This window comes from Bombus pascuorum, chromosome 1 (genome assembly GCF_905332965.1).
Source record: "Bombus pascuorum chromosome 1, iyBomPasc1.1, whole genome shotgun sequence".
Taxonomy (NCBI): Eukaryota; Metazoa; Arthropoda; class Insecta; order Hymenoptera; family Apidae; genus Bombus; species Bombus pascuorum.
The window spans coordinates 14,742,593-14,757,543 of NC_083488.1; the positions used below are offsets into that span (position 1 = coordinate 14,742,593).

At 30.9% G+C, this 14,951-nt stretch overlaps 3 protein-coding genes across 4 annotated transcripts in view; 2 read left to right on the forward strand and 1 right to left on the reverse strand.

The window, feature by feature from the left end:
• The first annotated feature begins 326 nt into the window (after positions 1-326).
• On the forward strand, positions 327-2,907 carry LOC132905711 (large ribosomal subunit protein eL8). The gene is made up of 6 exons (XM_060957312.1): positions 327-486; positions 831-945; positions 1,057-1,206; positions 1,303-1,523; positions 2,343-2,465; positions 2,667-2,907. The coding sequence occupies exons 1-6, from the start codon at positions 472-474 to the stop codon at positions 2,847-2,849; spliced, it is 807 nt and encodes a 268-aa protein (XP_060813295.1). The 5' UTR covers positions 327-471; the 3' UTR covers positions 2,850-2,907.
• Positions 2,858-7,064, reverse strand: LOC132905508 (vacuolar protein sorting-associated protein 53 homolog). Its single transcript, XM_060956870.1, has 13 exons — positions 6,643-7,064; positions 6,082-6,482; positions 5,871-5,991; positions 5,661-5,797; positions 5,151-5,586; positions 4,722-5,068; positions 4,498-4,650; positions 4,294-4,419; positions 4,134-4,212; positions 3,893-4,041; positions 3,659-3,824; positions 3,403-3,549; positions 2,858-3,335 (listed from the first exon to the last, which is right to left on the reverse strand). Exons 1-13 carry the CDS (start codon positions 6,727-6,729, stop codon positions 3,174-3,176), a joined length of 2,511 nt encoding a protein of 836 aa, XP_060812853.1. The 5' UTR covers positions 6,730-7,064; the 3' UTR covers positions 2,858-3,173.
• A 578-nt stretch (positions 7,065-7,642) lies between these two features.
• Positions 7,643-14,951, forward strand: part of LOC132905681 (uncharacterized) — a 57,058-nt gene continuing 49,749 nt past the window's right edge. For both annotated transcript variants that reach the window (XM_060957247.1, XM_060957238.1), the window contains exons 1-2: positions 7,643-7,864; positions 12,993-13,198. In XM_060957247.1, coding sequence (XP_060813230.1) covers positions 7,798-7,864; positions 12,993-13,198 — 273 coding nt within the window. In that variant the 5' untranslated portion in view covers positions 7,643-7,797. The remainder of the gene's footprint in view (positions 7,865-12,992; positions 13,199-14,951) is intronic.

The window sequence follows — 14,951 nt, forward strand, 5'->3', positions numbered from 1 at the left end:
TCTGTGCTTCATATGCATAGAATCTTAATGTATTCATATCCATAAATTTTACAATTATTCATCTCATATTTTCTATTTTTCTATTTATATCTTTTCTGTTTGTAAATTTATAAATTTTCTATTTATACATATATTTTCACAAAAGAAACAATAATTTTAACGGTGGAATTATGAATTTATTTCATCTTTGTCCTTTTTTCAAATTTAAAAAGATAATTAGGATTATTATTAAAAATATATTGCAATAAGTGGTTTGAAGAAATAGAAACAATCATTGTGTTTCTTTTCTAGAAGCAAGTAATTATATTGAGATTTTAATTGTCAAGTGGCGCTGTTGCATGCTTGTGGTGTCGCTGCTGCGTGAACCTTCCTTTACGTTCTTGGCGGTCATACCTCGCGTTGTTCTAAGCAAGATACAAACTTTTATATCCATTGTGATATAAAAGATCCATTAGGTTTTTTGTTAAAACGATGGTTCAGAAGAAGGTAAATTTACTAAATGGCTAAATAAGATTAATATTTCTAACAGTAATTAGTTACTGTTATGAATTATAGTGGTTCGATCTCAGCATGTTTTGGACATATGATGTTATAAATGTATTTCTTTCATATAGATTTGTTTATCATATTCTATAAGTTATTGGAAATGATATTATTTATTATTGTAGAAGTATATAAATTTTTGGCATTTGCAAAGGTTATAATGTTTTAGTTTTCATAAGATTAACTGCCACATTTTGCATGTACGCATGATTTTGAACAATTATAATGAATGTATAATAATATTTATGATATAAATGATATTAATATATGCATTCACAAAAATGTAGCCCAAGAAGAAAGTAGGAAAGAAGGTGGCTGCTGCACCTTTGGCAGTCAAGAAGGTTGAACCCAAAAAACAAACCAATCCTCTGTTTGAAAAACGTACTCGTAACTTTGGTATTGGTAAGTTGGACACATAACTTTAGATATACAAATTAATTATAATATATTAACATTAAATAACATACAATATAACATACATGACAACAGAATAATAAACCATCTATTATTTAGGACAGGATATTCAACCTGCTCGTGATCTTAGCCGCTTTGTGAAATGGCCCAAGTATATTCGTATTCAGCGGCAGAGAGCTGTATTGCAAAAAAGACTAAAAGTACCACCACCAATCAATCAATTTACACAAACATTGGATAAACAAACAGGTATGTTTATTTTATATTTGTTACATGCTAGTAAATAAAACAATTAAGAAAATTTAACAATTCATAGAGATCTATCATTAACCTTTCATGTTACAGCAACACAATTATTCAAAATGTTGGAAAAATATAGACCTGATTCAGTTCTTATGAAAAAATTGAAGCTGAAAGATAGAGCTGAACAAAAAGTTTTAAAGAAAGAAGATGCACCAGTAAAGAAACCTAATGTGTTACGCAGTGGAACAAATACAGTCACTACACTCGTAGAACAGAAGAAAGCTCAGCTTGTTGTAATTGCCCATGATGTGGACCCAATTGAGGTATGCTTCCTTGTCTCTTAAAATGCTATGTAAAGTATATTTAACACGTTCGTCACCAAGTCGCACATATCTATGCGATGGGTATACTTCCGTGGAGGCTCTGTCATCAGAGTATGGTGACGTTCTTCTTGTTCGAGTTAATTAAATATACGATATTATATATAGGATATACAACATAAAAATATTAAAAACACATTATACCATACTTTTTATTAATTTATATTCTGGATAATATATTACATTATTCTATATCGCACGGTATTCGTTAAAACATTCCAAACACATTTGGGGTGATTTTAGGCACTTCGAACAATAGTTATAGACTTTGTCATCACTACTCTCCTCACTTTCGAATATATTTTCACGCTGTTTACTGAACATTTTGAGGATGAAAAAATCACTGATGTACGGTCTCACAAGTATGCTTTTCGACTAAATGAAAGATCTGAGATATCTGCCACGAAATCCGTCGGAATACTCTAACTGGAAAGCTTATCGCTTTCTCCATTTCAGAAATAAATAATCTTTTCTTTACAATGAATCGAAGGCGATAAACGATGAATTCCTGCTTGTTGCTCTATTTACATTCTTCGGCGGTCGGATGTGGGCTCCGCAGGAAACTTAGCCGAATCATGCTGGACGACGAACGTGTTAATTGTTCCATCACAATGATGTTAGAATTTCTTCACCTGAGAATAAATTGATATAATCAATCTTTTTCAAAGGATGAAATGTGACTCTGAGTACTATATAGTTGTGCTCATAAACTATTGATTACAATATTATTCTCTTTGATAGATATATTATTTTTTATCACAGGTTGTTCTATTTCTACCAGCCCTCTGTCGTAAAATGGGTGTACCTTATTGTATTGTGAAAGGTAAATCGCGATTGGGACTCCTTGTTAGGCGTAAAACTTGTACTGCACTAGCTTTGGTACAGGTAAGGGTTTTCATCAAAGCCAACTATTCTTACATAACGTATAATTAATAATTTATAGTATGATGAATTTAAATAGAGCCAATCCAATGATAATGTTAGTGATATAACTAAACAATATATTATACTGATATAATTTTATTAGTATTATGTATTATAATTTTAATGTACTTTATTTTCGGTAACACATTATTTTTATTTCAGGTTGATTCCGGCGATAGAGCCAACTTCTCGAAACTGGTTGAAGCTATTAAAACAAACTTTAATGATAGATATGATGAAATCAGACGTCACTGGGGTGGTGGTCTCCTAGGCAGCAAATCTGCCGCTAGAATAGCTAAGTTAGAGAAAGCTAAAGCAAAGGAACTTGCACAAAAACAGGGTTAACACCTACCTGCTTATTGAATGTTGTTTATTAAGTACAACAATAAAATACAAAACCAAAGCTTCTGTTGTTCTATATAACACACAAATCCTTTGATTAAGACGGAAAATTGAGAATTAAAATTATTAATTTAGGAAGATGAAATTTCATTATATAAAAACAATTTTTACTTTATTAAACCAAAGTGAAAGAATTATGCAAATTTAGTAATTATATAGTTACAATCATATTTAATTTGTATATGTACATTAAAATATAATATTATATATATTATAATATGTATATAGTATATATAATATATATATATAAGTTTTACTATGAAACATTCATATTCTTTTTTTAATTAATTTTTCCAATCTTTTTATTCGTCCAGCTTCATGTTCTGGGCTATCTTGAATGATGTGACTCCTAATGTCATGTGAAATATCTGTATTCTCAGGTTGCTTGAACTGTTCTAGTAATAGAACTTGTTCTGTTTTTTTCAAGCCCTACGAATTATTGAGATTTTAATATGACCGTTAAGTATTCTAAATGTTTATAAAAAGATTAGTTTACCTTCATATCCAAAATTTTTTGAAATTCTGGCGCTTGCAAATCTGGTAGACGTATTCTGCATTGTTTTACAAACTCTTTTGGAGATTCTATTGGTGACATCACAATTTTGAGTATCATTTCCGCACTTGCCATGCCTTTTACTACTACCTGTTTATAGTAAAATATATATTTTGGTACAAATCAATATATCAAGTTAATATATACAAATTAATGTGCTGCTTAATTTATAAAAAGTTAATATATCAAAAAAAATTACTTTAGTATATGTCGCTGGTGCTTTCCTTTGAACTTGATATCCTGTTGATGGGAGGTCTAAAAGAGCAGTTTTCAACATATGTACGTCTAATAGTAATTGTTCAGCGCCCACAGTATTTAAAGGTTTGCATTTATACAATTGCTGTACTAATTTTACTATAAAAGAACTGCAAGGAAATACATTTTTCATTAACTTCCTTAGTAAAACAAATTCACTTTTTGTTTCAGTTTTTACCTGGCAAACTTAACACAGAGTTGAGTAAAATATTTTCTGCATGAAGACAACCTATCTCTGATAGTAGGTATTGTTTGTCGAAGATGTGCCACAATAGTATTAACATAATTACTTTGGTCACCAACAACCTCTATGGCACTCCATTGAACCTAAGAAATATTTGCATATCAATAACGGTGAATAAAATCATTTAAAATATTTATAAAGCATACGTATAACAAATATAAAACTGAATAAGTACCTTTGTCATTGCAGTTAATGCAGATTCACATGCAGACTCTAAATCTTGAACAAGTAGTTGTATACAATTCGATATAACACTGGAAAAGTTGTTATGAATAATATTTAAAAAATTAACTAAATATCGATAACCTGAAAAAGATATGTAAATAAGTATATACTTATGAAAAATATCTTGTTCCTGAGATAGATTAATCTTTTCTGAATAACATTTATCTGTTTTTTCTCTTAATTTTTCTTCCAATTGTTGTGTTGTTTCTAAGCAATATTCGGCTGTTGTTAGTATACTGAAAAATAACTTCGTGCAATTAATTTCTTTATAAATATTATGTTAATTAAAATACCATCAATTAGCAAATTGTTACCAGCATATACGCGATTGCTCTTCTTTGCTAAATCTCGTGCTTTCACCTTCCTTTAGAAAGCTTTGAAAATTTTGTATAAAACCCGATGTTGAGAGGTCCCGAAAATCACGTATACTACTCATACTGGTACCAATTCCTGTACCACCTCCGATTCTGTAATAAATTTTAATTATAAAAAGTCATAAATTTAATTAATTCAAATAAAAAGCGTGTAGTCTACTTACTTAGGTAAATTATTTTGTAATATTTTAAGAGCATATTCTCGCAAATATTTTTGAAAAGTTTCAGCTAAACTCAACATAATCGAGCCAGTACTAAGTTGTGTACATTGCAACATGCACTTTTTATAAAATACAAACAGATCTGCGCAAGAGGATAACACACTACTAGGACCTTCAATACCATCAAAATCTTTTGCACCAGGTGGTTGTGTTTTAGAATCTGATATAAATTTATCCATTAGATCTGCCAGATTACGATCCAAACTTTCTATATAAATGTTTAAGTATGGTTCAAAACATTTTCCTATAAGATTTGAAAATGGTGATGGTTTTGGCTTTTCGTTTTGTACCTGTTATATAATACAACCGTTAGTATAAATGTTTAGTATAAATCTTAAGTAGAAGACAATTTTATACAATATTTTTAAAAACCTGGTCATTTTGTTCAAACGGATTTCCTGGAACTTTATTATCAGTCGTGTCTGCAGTAGTAGTAATCCTTTTATTTGTTATATCCACATTTTCCAAAGTAATACCACTAAATCTTTTTGTTAATAATGATTCAAAATTACTTGTTCTTTGAATTGCATAAAGTAATAGTTTTACATCTATTTCAGAACGTCTTTTATGCATTAACTTTGTAAGATCTTCTCTTGTAACATGACAAAATTGCACAGCAATTCGTTCAGAAATCTCCCAATCTTGCGGGAAGATTGTACCAAATTTTGACTCAAAATCAAGTAAATGCTTTTTTATCCATGCATAGCGTCGATCTATTTTATCTAACCATGCAAAATCTTGATTTTCATCGAAGAGGTGTGCATATTCTTGTAATTGAATACCCACAAACCAAGTAAGTAGATCTTTCCTTATAAAAAGAATTAGTCATTACATTTGTGTTAAAACTATTTGAGTAACTAATCTTCTAATAAACATACTTACTTAACTTTAGGGTCCAATACGGATAACACTAAACAACCTTCTGTTAACTGATTAAAGTATTTTGGATTTTGACCAGAAAATGCTTGTTTAAAATCTGCTGTAATTTGTTGAGCCAGTTCAATATGTATTTGGCGTACCTTTATTTCAAAATGTTAATAAACATTATATATATTTTACTATTACTGCTATAAAAATTCATATATTACATACTTCATCAGACAATTGTTTCACTTGAGGTATATCCATGTAACTACTAAAATGTTGCATCACCTCCATCACTGCTTGCAATGGTAAAACAATTTCACCATATTGTTTCTTTTGTGTTAATACTCTAAAGTAACACGTAAATAACATTATAAAGTAATAATCACTAAATTACATGTGTTAACTATATTTTTTCTAAAAAATTATTGTACATTACTTTAAAGTATCTACACCCTCTACGAGCATATGTAAATGATTTAAAGCTGTTATCGAGGCAGTGAGATTTCTTTTAGCAAAATCCAGTTGTTTAATATCTCTTGTTATTTCCTTAACGACCTCTTCAGATTGTTCTGCTTTATCTTTGATATCTTTGATATGCACAAATAATTTTTTTATTACTTTCTGTGCATCTTCTAATGCTGCTTTCCCATCCTGACCTACATTTGTTTGTCCACGTACTACCGAACGAATTTCCTTGTCTATGTTACATATTTTTAATTCCATGTTATTTACTACATCGTCTATATTCGATAGAGATTGTTCGGTTGGGAATAATGAATTTATATAATCTACTACATTAAAGTTTGGTTGATCCAATGGATCTGTACTAGGTAAAACCTAAAAATTAAAAAATAATTTATTTAATATAAATTCATATAAATCACTAAAACAAAAAAAGGAAAAATAAATCGTAATACTTAACAAAATAAGAAAACGTTAACTGCACATTAAGGATAAATGTCAGTGTATATTTTGACAGTTATATGGTCAATCTAACCTGTTCGATCACATTCTGTACATTAGGTGGAAAGGTATAAATAGTTGAATGTAAATCTTCTAATTCATCTTCCTCATGTCCTTCCATTTCTGTTTATGCTTCAATCTCAACTATACAACTCATACGTATTTCATTTTAAACATATTTGTATGAGCATATGACAAGATATAAAATGTTTATACGAATACTTCAAATCCACAATATACAAAAGCAGAAAGGAATGAATTTTATACTATAAGTGTCGCTCATTTGAATATTATTTTTACGCCTCACAATACAACATTTAATTATTTTTGTCATAAGTTCAAACAGTAATGAGCCATATATGAGCCAGAATTTTGCATATATGTATAAATTAACATTAACACATTATATTATGTCATTTATCATTTATATTTAATGTATTATAACTTGTTATAATAGCTTAGTATCTAAAAAAGTTAAAAATAATTAATATTTTCATTGCTATAAAATTAAATATTCAATAAAACAAGCACATTGAAATAAAAAATGGCACTATTCAGGTGGTTTTCACAATATTTTTATTAATCTGTTAACACTTATTTCATTCCTAGTATTTAAAAATATGAACAGAATAATAAAATATTTATATTATGAATATTATATACATATATATATGTATATATAAATTTATCTTTTTCTGTTTCTTTTAATCGAATTTTTCAATTATAAATATATTATACTATAAAAGATTATTTGGAAATATATACAAGTTATGTAGTATATTACTACAAGTAATAATATTCTTTTCACGATAGTAATTTATCTTCTCTTTGTCATAGCAACTGTGTTAATTAAAATTGACGGTTCCACCTTATCATGAAGGTACCAAAGCGTTATGCATTTCGGTTTACACTTTGCATCGTTTATTTCATGGCTGACCCATTAGCAAATTCAACGCTGAAGATCGCTCGATAAGCGAAAAGGCAGCGAGTCTCCGCTCTATGTTTTATATTCTATGGGAGTTGGTGAAACGATCGAAAAGCTTGGTCAGTTGTAGCGCCGACTCAGCTCGAAGTTGTGTAGTTTAAAGGCACATCACTGTACAAAATAGACGCACGTTTTTTCCGTATTAAGTAACGTAGAGAGCAGTAAGATTTTGCGTAGAGACAACGCGAGAAAATTCATACGAGGATGCCACGCATTCAGTCAGCATACTGGGGGAAATTCGTATTCGTATATATTTTACAATTATTTTCATGTAAGTTGTACGCAATCGTGAACACCCACCCGGTCAGTTCATTCTGTTCTTGATAGTGAAAATTACCGATTGTTTTTCTATCGAAATTTTTAGTATTATATAATGTTTCAAACTGAAAAGGAACTCAATCATCGAAATCAAGTTTCCTATCCTGAGAAATTTGCCCGATCGTTTTCGTTGTAAAACATCTTATACGAAACATTCTAAGTCTTTTCAGAATTTGAATGAGAAAGTCATCTGTACTAGTGTTTCAGTGACAGTATAAGAAAAACAAATAATCTAGTGAAATAAATGTACATCGATATACGTGACTTCATTTATGTAAAATATTATATATTTCGAATTTAGTCTAGACAATACGAATGTATTATCAGTGATTATGAGTGAAAAGATAATCAGAAGCAAGTTTAACTACTGATACGTCTAATAAATTTGGCTAAAAAGAATGTATTGTTAATTAGTGAAATATTATTAGTTGGAGATTCTACCGAATTACGAAGTGTATAGATGTGTTTACATTCTTCGCGGTTTTTTTTAAACTTTTCGACATATATGTAACGTGTCACACGTATTAAATATTTTTCTTCAATTATTTAAATTATTATAACATTTCGTTTACGATAAGATGTATCCTAAAATTCATTACGGCAGTTTATAAATGGAATTCGCTTGACATTTGTCTACTCTTCCAATTATAGGAAGACAGAAGCAGGATACAACAAGGAATCAAAAATGGCTCAGCATATGTTCAATCTCATTCAATCATTTCAACCACTAACAAAATGGCTACAACTTATATCAAATTTTTTATTTTTCTTGATATATTACAGATATATTTAACATTTTTTCGCCTCAAAAATAATAATTACACAAATAAAATAATTATGATCTTATATTATTATCAGGAAATATTGTTTAAATCTATTATATTGCTTTTTGCTGATTTATGATAATTCTCGTAGATTATCACTGAAAACTAGAATTAAAATTAAAATACATGACGAATCGTTGAACGGATTCTCGTTTCTGCCATTTGCTCGCTTTTTCTTCCCTTTCGTTTCACGGTACACACAGAGGCGTTCCGGAAGAACTCTCGAGCTGCGAACTGCGAACGTTGTTCGGAAAAATTTATTTAAATCTGAAACGTGCGTGATCTAGGTGATTCGTATATACCATAAAACAATTCCATTTTCAACGATTATTCATTGTTATATGCTGATTTCGAAATGCCTTAAAAATACCCGGAATAGCCTGCGCGCGTGTTAGTAACACGCGCTTTCAGTGATCGATACAGTAACACCTCCCAGCAACAGGGTACTGCCACAAGTAGTTATAGTCGACCGAAACCTCTCCATCCTTCCTTACGGTTTCATCAAACCTTGCGTATTTTCCGCGATATCTCCCTTTTGACTTATTTATTCTTTAAAAATTTCTCTTCAGCTAGCCCATTAGCATAATCTCGATCATTTATATGAGGTTCTAGACAAGCGACAATTGGATGAACGGAACGAAAAATTGACACGAATACGTTGGATCTACTTCTACAACGACCTAGATTTCACGAAGGAACTCGCTCGCATTAACAGACACTTGCCTTCCGGCACGCTAAATTGTATCGATTATCCGGTTATTAATTGTTGCCCGATGATGTAGCTCGGGGTAATTGTTACTCGACACATTAACAGCGAATCGTCGCGACGTTACGCGGCGCACGGTCCGAACGTTAACGCGATAACATGTAAATTTGATCGTACCAGCTGTTTCGTTAAATATAAGCGAAAGTTTATTGGTTACTTTGAAAGATATGACCCGGGATCTGAAATTTTTGTTCAATCTACAGTTGAGATTTTATAATTGAAAAGATAGATATTGCTAATCCCTTGCTTTATCAGTTTTTCTGTATATCTATCTATATACATATTGTCGGTCATATGTATTAGGATTCCTAGTCTTTACGTCTATTGGGAAACTAATAAATTTTACTTCATTTAGTACTTTACATCGTATGGCACGTATGAAAATTAGGAGAAGAACGCAATAAATCATATTTTCCATTTTCTACAGAGCAACAGTTTGAAAATTCAGTAAATTATTTGATGCTGGGGTAAACACGTATGTTTCCACTTTTACCATAATTTAAAAATATTGCATGCCTTGTATTAAAATATCGAAACATTAAAATAAAAGAATCAAACAAATGTACTTATCGTACTTTTATCCTATAATATTCAGGTGATGTGAATGGAATTGCAAATTTACCTATATAATAAATAATATATAACAAAATAACTAAAAAGGTAGGAGAAATGAAAAGCATTTAATTTGTATTAAACATCAGCATGATCAACAATGTTATAAATGTTTGTATTTATACTGGAGAGCTTTCTGCTTTCCCACCTTTTATCGGTGAAAGTAATAAGAAAAGTAATTATATTATCAATATTGTCGTAAAGGTGTCGTAATGGAATACAAAGGATTAAATGCCGACAATGAGTTGAAATTGAATTTTCAGACGAATAGAAATCTTGTTACGTTTGCTCCTTAATTCTCGCTGTTAGTGTAACTCGATATTACAAAGCAAGGGATTAATAAAAATTGTTAATTTCAATCAATAATAACATTTTTAAATGCATCATAGTTTGAGAATCGTTATAAAGTTTTTACAATAATTATGTGTTTTAAGATACGTCAAATCGTTTTCTCTTATGTACGTTCTAGTTATTTAAAACGTGATAAAGATTTAGACTAGTATGGAGGACATTCGAATAATTTTAGATCTGAATTTCCTATGGATCACAATACAGTGACAGTTGATGCATCAGAACGTTATCAGTTTATCAAAAATCGATCTTTAATCATGATCGTAATAAACTCGTCGATAATAATGGCGGTTCTAATCAATTCATTCTATTAAATTGTTTTAAACTCTCCAAAAAAAGCTCGTATCATCAAGTTTATTTCTATTAATATAACAGAAAAATTATCTGAAACAACTAAAAATCAGACAAAAGTATTATTCATTTTATTTTGCCTTATTTTTTGTATATACCTATCATAGATTTTGTATTATCGAAATATTTTTTAACCGTCATTATAATTGTGACCACCTTTCATGAAACGTAGCCATTAATTATGATTTTAATAAACGTATAAAACGAGGAATACAAGATTCGTTTTAGCGGGCGCAGCCGAGCACAATGTTTGAAGTTTTATGTCATGTTATCGAACGGGTGGAATTTCCCAGTTTGTTGTCCAGAGAATAAATTAACGATTTTGTTATTGTCAACGATGTAATTAGGGGCAAGGGACAAGAAGGGCAAAACATTTTCTTGTTGAATCATAACGAGGCAAGTTTTGCGTGTTACATTTTGTGATTTCCGTTTCCCGTTATATCTGTTGCTGCGTGTACTTTTCACTACGCATAATAATGAGACATTTGAGATTCGTTAAACGAATTATTATCCATTCAAGCCCACCGCCATTATCACGTGAAACGTTCTTTTATCCTGCATGTGCTCTGTGTCGCGTTTTTATCTGCATTTCAGCCATATTTCGCTTTAACTCTACTCTACAATCATCTTCTTTTTTTTCTGAGAACTGTTTGAATATGATCATATTTTATATTTTGACATATCTACATATATATATAACTAAATGATTGCGTATTTTATATAAGAAGGAAAATTCAAAATTTTTGCTTAAAAATATAACTTTATTCAATTAGGTATTGTCCGTTTTTGTCGATGACCTTTGCCATCTTTCAAGCAGTGTCATAACTCCATGTTCATAAAATTTCTGATTTTTGCCAACAAAAATGATTTTACATCATCAGTGTCATTAAAAATTTTACCCTTTAAGGAGTTCTGCATGGAACGAAATAAATGGTAATCTGAAGGCGCAAGATTAGAGCTATATGGTGGATGTGACAACACATCCCAACCTAGTTCCAATAATTTTTGGCGAGTGACCAAAGATGTGCGGGGCTTTGCATTATCATGCTGGAAAACAACACCTTTGCCAATTCTGGTCGCTTTTCTTGAACTGCATCGCTCAGTTTGGCAAGTTGTTGAACGTACACGTTTGAATTAATCGTTTGGTTTCTTGGTAAAAGTTCAAAGTACAGAATTCCTTTATAATCCCACCAAACTAACAGCATAATCTCAGCTTTTGGTGTCGTCTGGGCTGGTTCATCTTGCATCACCCACGATCTTTCCCGAGTAACTTTATTATAAACTATCCACTTTTCGTCGCTAGTAATCAATCGTTTCAGAAGCGAAACGCAAATGCTAATACGTTGCGTCAAATGAATTTCTTTAATCTGAATGAGAGATCCATAAATCGAGTTTCTTGACATAGCCAAGCTGTTTTAATTTTTTTTTAATGCATGTATGCGATACATTGAACTTCTCTGCAATCTCGCGCGTTGTGCTATAATCGATAATGGCCTTGATATGGAGCAAACCCATTTTAACACTGTCTTTCTTTCAAAACTTCATTCCCATACACGGCACGTAACTTCTTGTGTGCTTGCGATGTGTTCTTGCCTTTTCGGAAATAATACAATAAAATATGTCTGAAATGCGCGTGTTCTTCCATTTTGAAATTGGGATAAAAACGAAACTAAATAGTTATTTAATCGATTAGTTAATCGATACAATTTTTTTACTAAATGAAAGGTGGAAGTTCAAACAACAAGAAAACAATATAGGTTAGGTGCTTTGAACACGTTGACAAAACAAAAGAATATGCTAAGACCACTTATTGATTAAATCCGCAATCACTTAGTTGCCAACCCAATACGAGATGGATATTTCGCAAGAATAAAATATAATATTTTCACATAATAAAAAGTACATAAATGAAGTAAAAATATGTTAATCAATTCGTAATAGAAAATTTCATATATGTTCATTATTCAGCGTATTGGATACTTTAACAGAAAAGCTCGGAAAATGGGATTATAATTATGTGATCAAAGGAAAAAGAAGCATAGAGATATATAGTTGTCAAAATATTTGATAAATTCTATACTTTAATGAAAAAGATTGGAAAATTAAATAATCATAAAAGCTACTGCCCTAGCGAGAAATTGTTATTCAAAAAGTAAAACGTCATCGGTGACTTTCAGATGCAACTTGCACGGTGCATGTACGACTGATAGCACCCAACTACGTAACATACAACAGCACAGCTACTCTGCATTGCGATCATAGTGTCCCAGATGCTTACTTGCATAAAGTCGAGTTCATGAAGGATGACAAGAAGATATTACAATACATAAAGGACAGGAAACCGCCGTTCAAGGACTGGAAAATAGAGGGCGCAAACATGAAGGTGAGTTTTATACAATCAACATACGACTGGTCCTGGCTGTTTTCCAATTATGCAGTCTTTAAACAATTGCGTAGTCATACTCATCGCATATGCTATCCCGAGTAAACGATAATCTTCAAATTGACAAATCAGCTTTATTTTCTTTTACTCCTTTTTTCTTTGATACAGCGAAATATCATTGACTTAAGATTGTGTTGATATTTTCACGCATATTTTACCAACGAATTCATTTTATATTATATTTAATACGGTTAATATCTTATGCGTTGTCGATATGACATTACCTGTAACCTTAAATTCTTGACGTTTTATGTGAATATCGGCTCAATTTTGTATTTTATCATATTTTAAACATTGATAAATGTATTGTTATTTATAATTTACTATCGCATCCGTATTTTATGTTGTGTTTTAGTATTTTCTGGTAGATGTAACTTTGAATTTTATTTCTCTTAAGTGGATAAAATTTTATAATTTATTATGACATTTATCTTATACGAGGCGTTTTAGTATTTTACGATACAACTTTTTTATTTCGTTCATGTTAAATAAATTTTAAAATCTCTTGAAATTTACGGTTTTTAAGTTTCCTCGTTTATCGATTTCGGGTCTGCATTATTTTATTTGACGTTATTTAAAGTTTTGGCGAAAATAAGAGACTTTGTATCACTACGCTACACTTTATATTATATTTTATGTCACATTGATCCTCCGTTTCATATTATCGTTTTGTATTAAATAATTGCCCTTAGTTAATTAGTTTCCATCAAATAAGCAGAAAATATGGAGAAACGGTCATTAATGATACCCGCTCACGAATTATACATGAAAAAGTAATTCATTAATCTAATGCATTTAACGATTCCGTGATACTTTGATAGATGAGTACGTGTTCGAGTTACATACCAGCTACCTGTGTATTCATGTCTAATATTGTTTAGAAAGTTTTTGCCTTCTATCGGAACATGTGATGCTGGAACTTTACAAGTCTCCATTAATGTAATTGTCTGGAATTAAATTTTTTTTTTCTGTTCGGATGAAAATGAAGTGTCAGTATCGAAATTAAAACCAATCTTGTCAACGATTATAATATTGATTTAATACTTTTAATACTTGCCTCATCGCTCAAGTTTATCTGTGCCGCCTTTCCCAGCGATATCACATCAGGTCCGTTCGCCAAATTTCAATCTCCTGCAGTCTGCAGTTTGCAGCCTGACCTCGTGGTCGCGATTCGCGGCTCGCGGCTCGCAGCTCGCGACTTGCGACTTGCGGCTTACCCCAGGTTCGTCCGTAAATGATTCCATCCTAGAAGTTTCCTGATTGATTTTGCGCCAGGTTCATTCTCGCGAACAAAAATTCTAGCAGTTGCCTGGCTTTATGTCAGGTTCGTTCATGTATTTGCTAACACATTGCAATCGTCTTTTGCGCTACTCGAAGCTCGTGCTCGTAACTCGTAACGAGGTTATATCATTACATCCATCGTCAATATGAACCAGTACCAGTACCAATATGAAAGCGAAAAAAAGGGTATGCTAAAAATTTATAAGAAAATTATGTGTAAAAAATATTTGGAGTCTTAAAATTTATCTTATGAAATAAATCAAAATAAAAATATTCTGTGCAATGTATTTAGGTATTCGTTTTTGGAGACCTATATATTTGACTGGATAATAAAATAATTTTTGTGTATCGTCACAATTGAAAGAGGTACATACAATACATGTAGGATATATATTTAAGTAGCTATTTCTGG